The sequence below is a fragment of the Suncus etruscus genome, chromosome 9, assembly GCF_024139225.1.
Source record: "Suncus etruscus isolate mSunEtr1 chromosome 9, mSunEtr1.pri.cur, whole genome shotgun sequence".
NCBI classification, from domain to species: domain Eukaryota; kingdom Metazoa; phylum Chordata; class Mammalia; order Eulipotyphla; family Soricidae; genus Suncus; species Suncus etruscus.
The window spans coordinates 66470383-66487002 of record NC_064856.1 but is presented as its reverse complement, the minus strand read 5'-3'; the positions used below and the strand labels follow the sequence as shown (position 1 = coordinate 66487002).

Below are 16620 nucleotides of genomic sequence, written 5' to 3'. Positions count from 1 at the left end.
TTTTTTCATATGTTTTTGGCCATCTGTATTCTTTGAGGAAGTTTCTGTTCATCTGTTCTCAGTTTTGCAAGGGGTTGGATTGTTTTTTCTTGTGAAGCTCTACCAGTACCTTATATATCTTAGATAATAACTTCTTATCATATAGGTATTGGGTGAATAGTTTCTCCCATTTCCTGAACAGTTTTGTATCCTAATTACTATTTCCTTTGCGTTGCAGAAGCTTCATCATATAAAGTAGTCCCATTTGTTTACCTTTGCTTCCACTTCATTGGTCAGTGGCATTTCATCCTGGAAGATGCCTTTAGCTTTAATGTCTTGGAGAGTTCTGCCTGTGTTTTCCTCTATATACCTATGTACCTTATGGCTTCAAGTTATTAAGGTCTTTAATCCATTTTGACTTTTGTGCATGGCATTAAAGAGAGGTCTGAGTTCATTTTTATGTATGTAGCTACCCAGTTTTCCCAGTACCATGTGTTGAAGAGGCTTTCCTTGCCTCACTTTATATTTCTTTCCCCTTTATCAAAGATTAATTGATCATCTTTATGAGGGTCAGGATATTCAATATTCGATATCTTAGGATATTAAATTCTATTTTATTGATTTGCGGGTATATCTTTATGCTGTATATAGTTCATAGTTGTTCTTTGACAGCAGGAAGTTTGTAATCTAGTTGGGAGGACAAGGAAAAAACTTTTACATATAAAATGTACATTATGAAAACTTACTTATGAAAATATCACTTGTAGATTGGCATGAGAAAGTAAAAATTTACTGGGAAGAGATTTTGCTGAATAAAACAACTTTAATTTTAACTGAATCAAAAGCCAAGAGAGATGAAACACAAGGTAATAGTTCTTATCAGTGCTTTACAATAGATCATAAACATCTCTACAGTTAGAAAACTTTATTTCGGGGCTGGAGAGCAGAGGTCGGCGGTTCAAATCCCGGCACCCCAGATAGTCTCCCGAGCCTGCCAGGAGTGATTTCTGAGTATTGAGCCAGGAGTGACCCCTGAGTGCTGCCGGGTGTGACCCCAAAACAAAAACAAAAACAAAAAAAGAGAAAACTTTATTTCCTGACTTAGTCCTTATAAGAATTTTTTTCTTTTAGTTGTACAATTAAATATAGATTATACAGATATTGATATATATGTTGTACACTTGAAACATAGAATATTGTAAATTATTTCATCTAAGATATATAAATTGTATAATGGATGCTTCATACTTTTGTCATTGCTAATTGTTTTGATTCAACTGTTTTCTTTTTCTGCAGAAGAATGTCTTCCAAGCAAGCCACCTCTCCATTTTCCTGTGCAGCTGATGGAGAGGAAGGTATGACCCAAGATTTGACCTCAAGGGAAAAGGAAGAGGGAAGTGACCAACATGTGGCCTCCCATCTGCCTCTGCACCCCATAATGCACAACAAACCTCACTCTGAGGAGCTACCAACACTTGTCAATACCATTCAGCAAGATGCTGATTGGGACAGCATGCTGTCATCTCAGCAAAGAATGGTAAGATCTAGTATTAAGTGTATTTGTTGGTATGCCTCAATTAAATTATTTTAGTGATATTCAAAACAGAGGGTATTAAATTTGATTAATAAAAATCACTATATCCGGGGTCGGCGAGGTGGCACTAGAGGTAAGGTGTCTGCCTTGCAAGCACTAGCCAAGGAAGGACCACGGTTCGATCCCCCGGCGTCCCATATGGTCCCCCCAAGCCAGGGGCAATTTCTGAGTGCTTAGCCAGGAGTAACCCCTGAGCACCAAATGGGTGTGGCCCGAAAAACCAAACCAAAACAAAACAAAACCAAAAACCCACTATATCCATTATTATCAATATCATTCTATTTACAGAGAAAATTGGAACATTACTTATGATTTAATTTTTGTCTTTTGTTAGGTCAATTTGTCAAAAGCCTATATCATTAAATTTGAGGGATTCATGGTGACTTAATTTCTGAATCCCTAAAATCAGAGATTTTATGGCAAATTTGGTAATACCACAAAATAAGATTGACCAAATAAAATATGACTACATACAAATACCGAAAAAATGTACTTAGTAAACATGTCCATGAGAAAAGTCATATGAATACATCTTCAGTAAGGAAATACAAGCATCTGCTATTTTCAATATTATTTTAAAATTATTATAAAAAATTTTCACTTAGGTGTCAATATATTAACTCCAAAAAACATGTATAATTCCTAAGCATCATTCTTTATACTCTAAAGGCAATAATAATAGCAACATTAAATACATGAAGTGTATTAGGCAGCTTTCTCATTTTAAATTGTATCACTAACCATCTAATCAGAAACCATAGCAAGTGACATTCCTTATTTTTTAAAGTAAGAATTTAAAATTTATATCATCTAGAACTTACAAAAACATGATAAATTTTATTAGGTTTGGAACTTTAAATTCTGTTTTCTGTTATCATATTTTTTGTTCAGATAATAAAACTACTTTAGGTGAGCTATGAGGAAAAGTTTTATTTCTTAATTAAATGTCAATTTAGGGAAACAGGAAAAAATAATATAGTAAATGCCTTTACCGACAATAACATATTTAAATCTTGCTTAATATTTTACAGCCGACTGGTGAAGGCAGATAGTTTTCTTTTTTTAGACGATTTTGCAGACACAAACCAATTAGATGAGAAACGGAATTGAAAAAAAGACAATTTTCCTAACTAACCTAGGTAAAAGGGTATAATCAGTCTACAGTTGGATAGATCCACTATAAGATTCATTTTTCTTATAAAGAAATAAGATAATAATAAAGCAAATTTAAAATTCTGATTTCCTGATAGAATTAAAATGTTTCTTTTGTTACCTCCCAGATAGCATTATAAAATCACATCTTTTTCTTTCAACCACTGCATTAGATTTTTTTGTTTGTTTGTTTGTTTTTTTGAGGTGCTCAGGGGTTACTCCTGGCTGTCTGCTCAGAAATAGCTCCTGGCAGGCATGGGGGACCATATGGGACACCGGGACTCGAACCAACCACCTTTGGTCCTGGATCGGCTGCTTGCAAGACAAACGCCGCTGTGCTGTCTCTCCGGGCCCTGCATTGGATTTTTGAATGGGATTATTATTATTATTATTATTATTTTTTTTTTTTTTTTGCCACAGCTAGGTATCCTCAGGATTTATTCCTGGTTCTTATTCAGTGTCTTTCCTGGTGGTTTTAGTGATCATATGTGGTGCTGGAGATTGAACTTGGCTCAGTTTTTTGCAAGGTGAATGCCCTAGATATTGTACTATATTTCAGGTACTATATTTTTTTTCCTTTTGTTTTGTTTTTTTCGGGCCACACCCGTTTGGTGCTCAGGGGTTATTCCTGGCTAAGCACTCTGAAATTGCCCCTGGCTTGGGGGGACCATATGGGACACCTGGGGATCAAACCGTGATCCTGATTCTTGGCTAGGGCTTGCAAGGCAGACACCTTACCTCTAGCGCCACCTCGCTGGCCCCAGGTGCTATATTTTAATGTTTTTGTTGTTCCTCTTCTCTGGAACTAACATTCTCCTATAAATTGAGCAAGGCAACAATATGATTATACTTTCTTGGAGCTTATATTTATTAAAGAAAATAGAAATGTATAAACAGATGGGATTATTTAGAGTAAATTGAAAGGAATGCCCTTTTAGAGCAAAGGATGATAGGAAAAACTTAAAAGTAAAATAACAGGGACAACATATATAATATATATTAAATTAAAAAAATTATGGGGACTGGAATGATAGCACATTGGGTAGATATTTGTTTTTAACACAGCTGACCCAGGTTTGATTTTCTACATCCCATAGGGTTCCCTGATCCTTCCAGAAGTGATTTCTGTGTGCAGAGTTAGAAGCAACCCCTGAGCGCTGCTGGAGTGGCCCAAAACCAAATAATAAATAAATAATAAATAATAAAAATAAATAAAAATTATAACTGAGTTTAGAAAGTTAAATAGTTTTTGTTGCTGAAGAAGTAATCCTGCATTATATATGGTTAGAGAGATCGTTAGAGACTCTGTTGTATCAAAACCTTGTTGATAATATTTTAGAAGTGAGCCTTGATTCTAAGTATAATGGAAAGCTAATGAAAGGTAAAGAGCATTTAAAACAGATAATTCTGACTGTAGTATAATGAATGTTTGCAGTTTAGTCAATGAATGAAATAGCCTTTTTGGAGTTTATTTTAGAGGTCCAGGTAAGTCATAATAATGGCCTAGATTGGTGTAGACTAGGAACAGAGAATGCTGGGTAATGCTATTGTGTTACAGATATGTTTTGGGTTTTATGCCAGATTGGACAGTTAAAATAACTAGATTGAAAAATACAGGTTGAAATAAAAATTATACACTTCAAGTTTTACTATTTAAGAATAATTTGCCTTTTATTAAGTAAAATTGTGTTTTAAGCAAATGCTTAATTGCTTTTCTAAGTAATTCTCAGTTTCATCATCTAAAATTGTATTAATATATTTTAATAATTTTCCTACAGTTTATATGAAGTGGGATTAATGGTAACATAAAGTAGTTTAAATTTATAAATCTGTTATATTTTAGTATAAAAGAAATCATACTTGTTGAAAATGTTGTCAAACTTGCACTGGTTTTTGATATCAAGCATTGCTTTGCACTGGAGCCTTTGTGTATTCTGAATGTCTGGAAGCCAAAATATTTTGTTTTAACTCCCACTCTATAGTATTTCCCAGCTGTGTACTTATATGGTATAATAAAAGGATTTAACAAATGGGAAATAGCAGCTGCATTTGGAAATTCCCTTTGTGCTTCCTTTTCATTTGATAGATTCAATAATGTGTAACAACTGTAACATCAAACCTGTGTTACTTATACTACAAGTATCATATCACTCACCAATTTTTCTTTACAGGAAATAAAAAAAATACAAGGATTTTATATTTCTGGCTTGTTCTACAAACCTAGATTATGTGTTTGAGTGTTTGTTTATGTTTGTCTTGAGGTGGAATGAGGGTCTTGAAACTAAAATAAAATATAATAAATATTTTATGTTATTGTACCTTTAAATAAATATGTTCAAAAGAAGTGCTATGAAGCTTAGAAGAAAATTGTATTTTTCTTTAATTCATAATACTTATTACTCAGCATTTGAATCCCATACTTAGTTGAGAAACAATTTAAAAATAAAGTTAAAAAACAAAAATTTTTATCAATTTTTTTTGTTTCTCTGCTTATTTACTTTCTGTGATGACACTCAGTCATGAGCAGTTAGATGCAGGCAGTAGAAGTTTCTTATCTACTTGCTTCAGAAGTCTTTTACTTTGATATTTCAAGACCACAGAGAAACTTTACTGTGAGAAAGGGAGAGACAAAGCAGAGTACTGTTAATCCTTACTTCCTGATTTTAAAAATGAAATCTTTAAATACTAATATTTTGATATTTTGAGGTGGCATTCCAACAAAATTTGAGATAATATAATTTTAACTAAAAAATTTATTCACTTTGACATAACAATTTGAACAGAAATCTTAGAGACTGGTGTTCAGAGGCCAATCCAAGGCTTTATACATTTAAAGTCTAGTTTTAATTATAACTACTTGTCTTAGGGAAACCAAAATGTTCAGCTTTAAGTTTGGCATGCTGTATTTTTTTTTATAAGATTGACTTGAAGGGTAAAAGTTATTAGAAATAAGAGTTTTGCCTTTGTTTGCTATAAACTACTATTATTATCATTATGACAACAGTGTTTCTATATTTCTTTTTATAGATGATATTTTTAAGAATAAAATTACTTTAAGCACCATGTCATAAATTACTCATAGTTGAGTTTCTATCATAGACTGTATACCATCCTTCACCAATGCACGTTTCCCACCACCAATGTCCCCAATTTTCTTTCCACCCACCCTTCCACTCCAGAGGCATTTTACTTCTCTCTCTCTCTCTGTCATTTTTTTGAAACTGTGGTTTGCACTATCGATAATGAAAGGGTACCATGTATATAGCTTTATCTCCTTTCAGCATCATGTCCTTGTCCAGAGCAATCAGTTTCAATTGTCATTGTCATAGTAGATTGTTCACTACCCTAACTGCATTCGCCATCCTTTGTGGCAAGCTTCCTACCTTGGACTGGTCCTCCTGATCCTCATCTCTATTGTCTCTGTATATTATTACCATACTATCTTTTATTTTTCTTATATTTCACAGATGAATGATATTATTCTATATTTATTCCCCACCATCTGACTCATTTCATTCTCCATATCCATAGATATGTAATCTCCATATCCATAGATGTATAAGCAAATTTCATGATTTCATGGTATTCCATTGTGTAAATGTACCACAGTTTCTTTAGCTACTCATCTACATTCTGACATGGGTTGTTTCAGGATTACAAGGATATTTTTCTTTCTATTTTATTGAGGTACTATGATTTATAATGCTATTAATGATTGTTTCATGCATATATCCTTGCAACACCACACTATCCACCATGCAGAAGAGAAATGAGTCCCTGAAATGAGTTTTTATTTACCTTATGACTAATTTATTAGGCAAGAATAAATTCATATAATTAACTGAGAATATATAATATATTATGTTTTATATCAATAAGAATAGAGGAACATTTTCTAGTGTTTGTAGTGACTAGTGTATGGTATTACGTACAGTGATTTTCTGCTAAAGATTACTTGAACATATTATGAATATAAAGTTCTAGGCATGAACCCTTCCTTCTTATGAAAAAAGAGAAGTCCCAAACTGTTGTGGAAATTAGTTGTATGACAGAAAGTAAAGAAGTTTCATAATGTGAGGCAATTTCAAAAATAGTAAGTGCAATGAAAAAAATTAAAAAATAAAATGAACTAGAGAATAACATCTAAATAATTCAACAAAAATCTTAAAAAAGATGATGTTGAGACTAAGATTATAATAACAAGTAGGAGTAACTTGAGGATAGACTGAGCTAGAATGTATATAGTAAGTGCAAAAAAAAAGAAGATATAAGAGTTTGTTAAGTGGGATGAGTGATGGAGAGATTGATATGAGATGGAATGCAGACAGAAGCCAAATTGTAGATGTTACTGGACATTAGATTCTCTAGTGAGGTTTTTGGACTTTTTCAGTGAAAGCCCTTGAAAGATTTTATGCAAGAGTTATTTAATTTGATTTATGTATTGAAAGAGAACATTAACTGCTATGAGTGAATGGACTGAGGGAAACACTGGAAATAAGGTCATCCATTCAGAAAATTACTGCAGTTGTGTAGGTAAGAGTTTGATGAAAAGAGAAAAAGTGATTCGTTAGGGAGGTTATTCACTGAGGAGTTCTCAAGACCTGGAAGAAGATGATATTCATACAGAAAATTAGGAGGATATATTAAGCAAAGTACATATGCACAAAATTTAAGTCAAGAATGAATAGTAGGGGGCCGAAGTGATGGCACAGCGGTAGGGCATTTACCTTGCATGCAGCCAAATCCAGTGTGGTTCGATCTCCAGCATTCCATATGGTCTCCCGAGACAGAATCGATTTCTGAGCACATAGCTAGGAGTAACCCCTGAGCATCATATAGTGTAGCCCAAAAAGAAAAAGAAAAGAATAGAAAAGTGAGGGGAGGAGGTAACTAGATTTATTTCTGGCATTAAACTACTCCCAGGCAAGAGAAAGTGACTTTTTGCATATGAAAAAAGTTTAGTTTCTCAAAGTAGTCTTTGATTACCCTTTGGATCTCTGCAATATCTGTCGTGATCTCCTCCTTTTCATTTCTAATATGGGTTATTAGATTTCTCTCTCTTTGTGAGTTTTGCCAATGGTCTATCAATCTTGTTTATTTTTTCAAAGATCCAACTTCTGCTTTTGTTGATCTTTCTCGATTGTTTTTTGGTTTTCCACTTCATTGAGTTCTGCTTTCAGCTTTGTTATTTCCTTCTGTTTCCCTATTTTTGGATCCTTTTGTTGGTCATTTTTTAATTTTTTTGAGCTGCATCATTAAGTTATTCAGGTATGCCCTTCTTCCTTCCTGATGTGTGCTTGTAGAACTATAAATTTTCCTCTCAGGAGCACTTTTGCCATGTTCCATAGATTCTGGCAGTTTGTGTCTTCATTATCATTTGTTTACAGGAAAGTTTTGATTTCCTTTTTAATTTCGTGAAGGACCTATACAAAGAAAACTATAAAGCCCTGCTCCAAGGAATAAGAGAGAACACATGGAAATGGAAACACATACCCTGCTCATGGATTGGCAGGATTAACATCATTAAAATGGCAATACTCCCCAAAGCATTATATAGATTTAATGTGATCCCCTTAAAAATATCCATGACATTGTTCAAAGAAGTGGACCAAACACTTATGAAGTTCATCTGGAACAATAAATACCCTTGAAGAGCTAAAGCACTCCTAGGGAAAAGGAAAATGGGAGGCATTACTTTCCCCCAACTTTAAACTGTACTACAAAGCAATAGTTATCAAAACAGCATGGTATTGGAATAAAGACAGAGCCTCAGATCAGTGAAATAGGCTTGAGTTCTCAGAGAACGTTCCCCAGACATACAATTACCTAATTTTTGACAAAGGAGCAAGAAATCCTAAGTGGAGCAGGGAAAATCTCTTCAAAAAGTGGTGCTGGCAGAACTGGTTAGCCACTTGCAAAAATGCAAACATAGACACCCAGTTAACATCATGTATGAAGGTAAAATCCAAATGGATTAAAGACCTTGATATCAGACCTGATACCATAAGGTATATAGAACAAGTCGGTAAAACTCTCCATGACATTGAGACTAAAGGCATCTTCAAGGAGAAAACTGCACTTTTCAAACAAGTGGAAGCAGAGATCAACAGATGGGAATACATTAAACTGAGAAGCTGCACCTCAAAAGAAATAGTGCCCAGGATACAAGAGTCACCCACTGAATGGGAGAAACTATTCACCCAACACCCTTCAGATAAGGGGCAAATATCCAAAATATACAGGGCACTGAAAAAACTTTACAAGAAAAAAACATCTAATCCCATCAAAAAATGGGGAGAAGAAATGAACAGACACTTTGATAAAAAAAGAAATACAAATGGCCAAAAGGTACATGAAAAAATGCTCCTTGTCACTAATCATCAGGGATATGCAAATCAAAACAACGATGAGACACCACCTCACACAGCAGAGATTGGCGCACATCACAAAGAATGAGAACAATCAGTGCTGGCGGGGATGTGGAGAGAAAAGAACTCTTATCCACTGCTGGTGGGAATGCTGTCTAGTACAACCTCTATGGAAAGCGATATGGAGATTCTTCCAAAATCTGGAAATTGAGCTCCCATTCAACCCAGCTATTCCACTCCTAGGGATACACCCTAAGAACACAAGAATACAACACAAAATCCCCTTCCTCACACCTATATTTATTGCAGCACTATTCACAATAGCCAGGCTCTGGAAACAACCAAGATGCCCTTCAACAGACGAATGGCTAAAGAAACTGTGGAACATAGACACAATGGAATATTATGCAGCCGTCAGGAGAGATGAAGTCATGAAATTTTCCTATACATGGATGTACGTGGAATCTATCATGCTGAGTGAAAAAGTCAGAGGGAGAGAGAGAGATGCAGAATAGTCTCACTCATCTATGGGTTTTAAGAAAAATAAAAGTCATTTTTGTAACAATCCTCAGAGACAATGAGAGGAGGGCTGGAACACCAGCTCACTTCATGAGGCTCACCACAAATAGTGGTGAGTACAGCTATAGAAATAACTACACAGAGAACTACCATAACCATGTGAATGAATGAGGGAACTGGAAAGCCTGTCTGGAGTACAGGTGGGGGTGGGGTGGGATGGAGGGAGATTTGGGACATTGGTAGTGGGAATGCCGCACTGGTGAAGGGGGTGTTCTTTACAGGACTGAAACCTAATCACAACCATTTATGTAATCAAGATATTTAAATAAAGTAGAAAGTATAAGATGCATAAAATCCCTCTTTGAACTACATACATATACAGATATATGTATATGTAAGCATGTAAGAGCACATATATTAATGTCTCCATGGCATACTTAAAAAGAAGTCATCACCATGGAGATATATACAAATCACCAACAATAGCTCTTACAAAGTGTAGCAACAAGTTTGTGTCTTCTATCCACACATTTATACATATGCACATTAATATATGTGCTCTTACATGCTTACATATACATATATCTGTATATGTATGTAGTTCAAAGAGGGATTTTATGCATCTTATACTTTCTACTTTAGTAGAATTAACCACAAGTGGGCCCTCAACCCCAGATGTTTGGAGCTCCAAATTTAATAGACCCAATCAGATTTCTCTAGAGTTTTATTTCTAGAAAAGTTTTAAAATTATTTTTGTGTTATAATAACAGATGTAAATAATATCCTTTGTTATAAGTGAAAGAAAATAATGATAGACATATTGAGATATTTACTAAATAACTCTGGAACAATTCTTTCTTGCTTGCAAACAATTTCTCCACACTTGCCTTTATTGTGTATAGTACAATGAAGTTGCTAATCAACTCTAGAGTTTTTTTATATAATTCATGTGGAGTTATAAAAATTCTGGTGTGGACTTTGTACCATTTCTGGGAATGGAGTGGTTGTCAGTACCTGATAACACAGTCCACAAATTCTGAGGACTCAAAAATTCTCCACCATCTTCTATGTTGACAAACTTTTAGAAGATTTTTATCTTTGTAATATTAAACATTTTTTGGGGGCCAAAATGGTAGCACAGCAGGTAGGGTGTTTGCCTTGCTCATGGCTGACCAGGGTTCAATCTTGTGGATCCAATAAGTTCCCCAGAATTTGCCGGGAGCAATTTCTGAGCACAAAAGCAAGCATAACCCTTGAGCACTGGGGTATGGCCCTTAAAATAAATGAACTAATATTTTTCAAAAACTTGAGTCCTTGCCAGTTTTGCTAAGATTTAGTTATTCAAGTTAATAGACAGCACCCAAATGAAATTCATTTTCTCTCTAGAAAATATAGTAAAATCATCTAGTTCACCCAATTCTAATCAAGTAGTTTACATTCTTACCTTCCAAGGCAAACTTTACATATTTTTGCTATCTAATTAGTCTATGAAGCACAGATAAAATTAATAAAGTGGCAAGTTTTGACTTTCTGAGAGTCACTACAATCATTTTAGGATTTTTGGAACTCATTAAATTTATGTTTAAACCAATATTTCTGGTAACATGAAAATGTGTCTTGGCTACATTTGATTATACAATAGTCCCCAGGAATAGTTTCAATTTTCTATGAACAATTGTATTCTTATATAACTTTTTCTTTTTAGAACTGTTGCAAAATTCAATAAACAAACTTTCTTTACAAGTTGAACTGAAAAATGTAATTTGGCAAATATCTGGTGGTGGGTTGTAAAATAGAAAGCTAATGTTATCTGCTGTAAACACAATGATCATATATTTTCACACTCTATGTTATATGTCTTGCATGGCTTCATTCTTATTAAAACATATATTCAAAAAATTACCAAATCTGTATTCTTTAAACAAAAATTATTACTGTTTTGCTACTATGGTAATTAGCATGCTAAATCTTGGTATTTATAGGAATTTAAATGATTTTATAAATATTCTTGATATAACACACCACTCTAAATTTTTTTGTAAGTGTTTTGTTTAACTAACATTATAAAAATCTTTATTAAAAGTAGGAATAGTAACAGGCTCTGGATACTTGGCTTTTTCCCCTGGGCAAGAAGGAATCAGTTATGAATGCTAATTACCACACTCCAGTCATTAACCTGTGATTATCTGAGCTGCATATTGAGCACCTTCCAAATATAAAAATATAATACTTTGTTTAATTTGTGCAGAGAATATATATTTCTCTTGTATTCTGAAAATATAAGATCAGACCCTCTTATCTTTTTACCCAATGTAATAAAATTGAATATACAGAAAGCTTTCATGGAGATGGACTAGATCTCATGTATTTTTGCTTATTCTTTCAGAATGTATAAGATTCTGAGACTGGGCACTCACTATAACATGAATATCTTAAGAGGAATATATTATCAATATTCACTTGCAACAATAGTTGCAACAATAGTTGCAACAATAGTATTCTATGTTTATTAGAAATTTCTCTAAGATTCAGTCTGTCCTCTAACTAGGTTTATTTTATATGATAATCTTATGTATTATAAATATTTGTTTTCATTTTTTCGTCAATATGCTACTGATTATTTCACACTGATTGAATACTGCATTGGTGGTTTGCCATTTCCTGTCTGCTATCTACAAAGTATAATGTTTATTTCATAAACAAAGTATGACTTGTGCTTTAGCATTTCCAGGTATTTAGGGAAAGTCACTATTTGGACATTATTTGGATAATGATGATGACTAACAGAAATAATGATATGGATGAACAGAATAGTTTGAGCAAGCCTTTTACACTCAGATTGTGTATTGTTTATTAGATTGAATTAGCATTTAGAGACAGTAAAAACAGTTTTTTAAAAAAATAGGTTTGTTAAAATTGATCAGTTTTAATCAATGAAGCTGATTTTAAAACGGCAATAATTTTCTTGTTAAGTCATGCCTCAATCTATAGCTTGATTATAGATGAATGTACACTTGTAAGCATAGAATTACTTCTTGTTTGTGATGATCTGGTTACACAACTATATTGAAGTATGGTAATTGAAAAAATGAAATGTGCACACTTCTCTAATGCTTCTGAGCAACATTTTAGAAGGTACTCCACATATTATGTAGAATACAGTTATTTACAAGACTGATTTGAACTTTTCATGATTATAATGATATAAATCTCAAAGTATTTCTAGGTCAGCTTGAATAAAATGGAGTTGCTTGTAATAGACTGCCTATTGCTTTGGGATAAGAAAGATGGGGCTGCATTTGCATGCCTCCAGATCTGCCTTCTTTGATGGAACGAGGCCATTTTTTCATAAAGCAACTTCAACATAACAAATCCTGCATCCATCATTCACTTAGTGATGAGAAAAAAGGACTTTCTTTGGTTTTCAGCCAATCTACCTACCTGCCTTAAGCAGGAAAGAACCTACTCTGTTCCTTCCACAAATATATCTTTCTTGAAACACATCTTTCTTGAAACACATCTAATGAATGTGTCTTAATTACCTTGATATGCAAATTATTCCATTTGATTGTCCTCTGCAAAAGAAGTTTTATTTGATTTCCAAGAGATACGTAACCTTTTGAGAAGAACAACTTCAAGCTATTATTTCTTTTGTTAATATAGCTTTCAATATGATCCCATTTATTTTTTTTATATTATTAACCTCCTAAGTATTATTTTGGTATTGTTTCATTTCAGTGACCTCTAGGCATTCTTTTTTAGGCAATGCAAATTGAGTTCAATAATGTATCCTTGTACCGTGTAAACCATTCTCAAACCAAAGTAAAAATGAAAACCTTTGCTAATAGAAATGTACAATTAGGTAAAAATTAGAAATGAATATTTATGCATTTAATTTCTCTTCTTTATATTTCATAAACACCATAGAAAAAGGTAAGACCTATTTAATAAAATGATTGGAAATTATTTTGTAAACTTTTGGTTTTGTTTTAATTTAACTCTGATTTGTTTTCTCTGCTAGTGTACTGACAGTGCTTATAATACAATAGTCTCAAGTTCATCAAACTCTGAAAATAAATGTTCCCTTTTTAGTGGCATCATCACAAGATGATAAAATAGAGTAGCTATCTAGAAAACAAAGAATAATTACATGTATTTAATAATGTCTTTCTTTTTATTTCTTTTTCTTTTTTTATGTTTTTGTCCGGTGATGAATTTGATTTTTACATAAACACTGAATTAATCTTAAGTAACCCATTTCTGAATAAACCAAGATTGTAGCTCTTGGGTTAAGAATTACTATTTGGTGCTCGCTTCGGCAGCACATATACTAAAATTGGAACGATACAGAGAAGATTAGCATGGCCCCTGGGCAAGGATGACACGCAAATTCATGAAGCGTTCCATATTTAAAAAAAAAAAAAGAATTACTATTTGATCCTCAGTTGTTTTAAGTTGTTTTGTATCTATATGCTTTTGTGAAATATGAAAGATGCTCTTGTTGGATTTTGGCCTTATGATGCTGTATTTTCATATGTGAAGTTTGTAATAGTTTTCTTTTGAAGTTGACAGTGAAAGTTAGTTCAGACCTCTTAGCCACTGCTGGGTCCCTGATGAATGTCACAGTAAAGCAAATAATAAATATTCTTTGAATATGGATTTTGGAGTATTTGAAAGAGAAAATAAAAATTAATACTTATTTGCCATCCCTTCCACTTGCTAAGAAAAGATAATATCAATAATTATAACTGAACTGTCAACTAAAGGTTGTGTTTTGCTTTCTGATATTATAATTCATAGCTTCTGATATTGGGTAACTTATTTGCATACCTTAACTCATATTTGCTATTTTGTAATATATTGGTGTCACTTTCCCTCTCTTCTTTTTCTCCTAGATAAAAAAATGCAGAGATATAATCATAACATCAGTAAATTTCTAGAAATTAAACAGAGGCTACTTTATCAATTAGGAATTATTAAACTTTTCTACTTGTTATAAGTTTTTACATAAATTTAGAAATCAAACATATATACATATATTATTATATACAAAATACATACATGGGTTTATATATGCTTATATACATTTGGATTTACATATAAGTCAAAATATATGTATATGTTTAGATTTTTTTGGCCACATGGGTGGTTTATAGAGTCTAGTCTGACTCTCTGCTCAGTGGTCATCCAGCATACGTCTGGATGTTAAACTGTGTTGGCTACATGCAAGGCAAGTGCTTTAACTTCTGTCCTATCTTTCAGGCTCTCCAAATATTACTGATAGTAAATCATGAAGTTTACTTTAAGCTAAGTTTTTAAAAGTTTTGAGGTCATTACAGAGACATGATCTACAGTATGTGAAACTTAATTACAAACAATATAGCTTCAGAGGTACCATTTTCAATCTCTGAACTTGTTCTATCTGTAGAATTTAGATCAGAGAGCCAACGATGTTATTTTAACATTTTGAATTACAGTTTCTTATAAAGCTAGTATGGATTTGAAATGTTAGAAAAATACAAACTTTTGTGGTGAAATTCTGAAACTTGAAGACCTCATTGGTCAAGGTTCTCAAGAAGAGAGAAGATTTCCGTGCTCCCAGAGAGATAGTGAGGGCTCGGTATAGATGACATTGTAGAGTATTCACTCTCCTAGAAAACTAGGTCATGAAGGGACACCCCGTTATAACAGTGGGATCTTGATTACAGACAAATGGATCTGAAAAACCTTGATTGGGCATTGATTCTTTTTAATGTTAAGATTTGTGAGGTGAAACATATGAAAAATATACTAAGAGCTATTTCCTTTTTTGGGGGGCTTCAGAATCATCATTTAAAAATAGACAATCAAGGCTATGTTGATATTTGATTTTAGGATCCTAATTATTACATCCTTTTCTAGTGGTTCTCAACTGCCTTTCTGTTCTAAGTATTTTTGCATTTTATTTTCTTTTTGTACTGATATTGCCCTGATATCCTTCAATATTATAGATAACTCCACCTTCTTAAAGCCTTAGTTTCTATTTTTAAGTAGGTACAGGTTTCACAGATTCTCAAACACACGTTTTAATTATTATTATTATCATCATCATCATCATCATCTTGGTTTTTGGGCCACTCTCGGTGATGCTCAGGGGTTACTCCTGGCTATGTGCTCAGAAATTGCTCCTGGCTTGGGTGACCATATGGGACACCGGGGGATCGAACCATGGTCTGTCCTAGGCTAGCGTGTGCAAGGCAGAAGCCTTACCACTTGCGCCACTGCTCCAGGCCCTCAAACACACATTTTAATACAGTGTTCTCAGTCAACTAATTTGCTTTCAACATACAGTAGGTTTTTGGTATTTTTACTTCTTTTTTCAAGTCTGTTTCTTTAATTTTGGTGGGAAAGTATAGAGACATTTATTTCACACTTAATTCTAATATCTGGGGGTTGTACATTATCTCAGTATTCTTTATAACTTGGTTTACATTTATACAACATGCATTCTTGGTGATTTGACTTATATCCCAGTTTCTGTGATGTACATGTTTTATATAATCAGTGTAGCCTTTAGTTCATTTAAAATACACGATTTTCTTGACTGGTTACATATAAAAGCCCACAGTGATTGTTTTTATAAGTGTACCTCTATCTCTCAAATAGGAAAGAAAACAATTGCAAAGGAGGACGTTATGAAAAAATAGAAATTGGCCTAGAGTAACTTGTCAGTTATAGTTGCTGTTCCCTGCAGCTTGAGTAAATTATTTGACACTATTCATGCATAGAAACTTGCTATGTTCTACGTTATTGTATCCCTTATTTTTCAAAGTTTGATAGTGAGAAAAGGCAAGGAACTTCTGATATTGAGAAAAATAATATAGTGGAAATGTTTTCTCTGAGGTCATTTAAAGGAAACAAAAATTATTTTATTATTAAAATAAAAAGGTTATTTCTTATACTAGAAAAATGTGTAGAGGTTAAAACATTTTCCTTGCATGCACCTAACCCCAGATTTGATCTGTGACA

General features: G+C 33.3%; 1 protein-coding gene and 1 non-coding gene across 2 annotated transcripts in view; both read left to right on the top strand.

Annotated features, from left to right (window-relative positions):
* SOX6 (SRY-box transcription factor 6) overlaps nucleotides 1-16620 on the top strand; it is a 558762-nt gene that overhangs the window by 192643 nt on the left and 349499 nt on the right. The window contains exon 5 of the mRNA XM_049781120.1: nucleotides 1276-1516. Within this exon, the coding sequence (XP_049637077.1) occupies nucleotides 1280-1516 (237 nt within the window). The 5' untranslated portion in view covers nucleotides 1276-1279. The remainder of the gene's footprint in view (nucleotides 1-1275; nucleotides 1517-16620) is intronic.
* On the top strand, nucleotides 13919-14025 carry LOC126019704 (U6 spliceosomal RNA). The gene has a single exon (XR_007499332.1). It is a non-coding gene; the product is annotated as a U6 spliceosomal RNA (small nuclear RNA).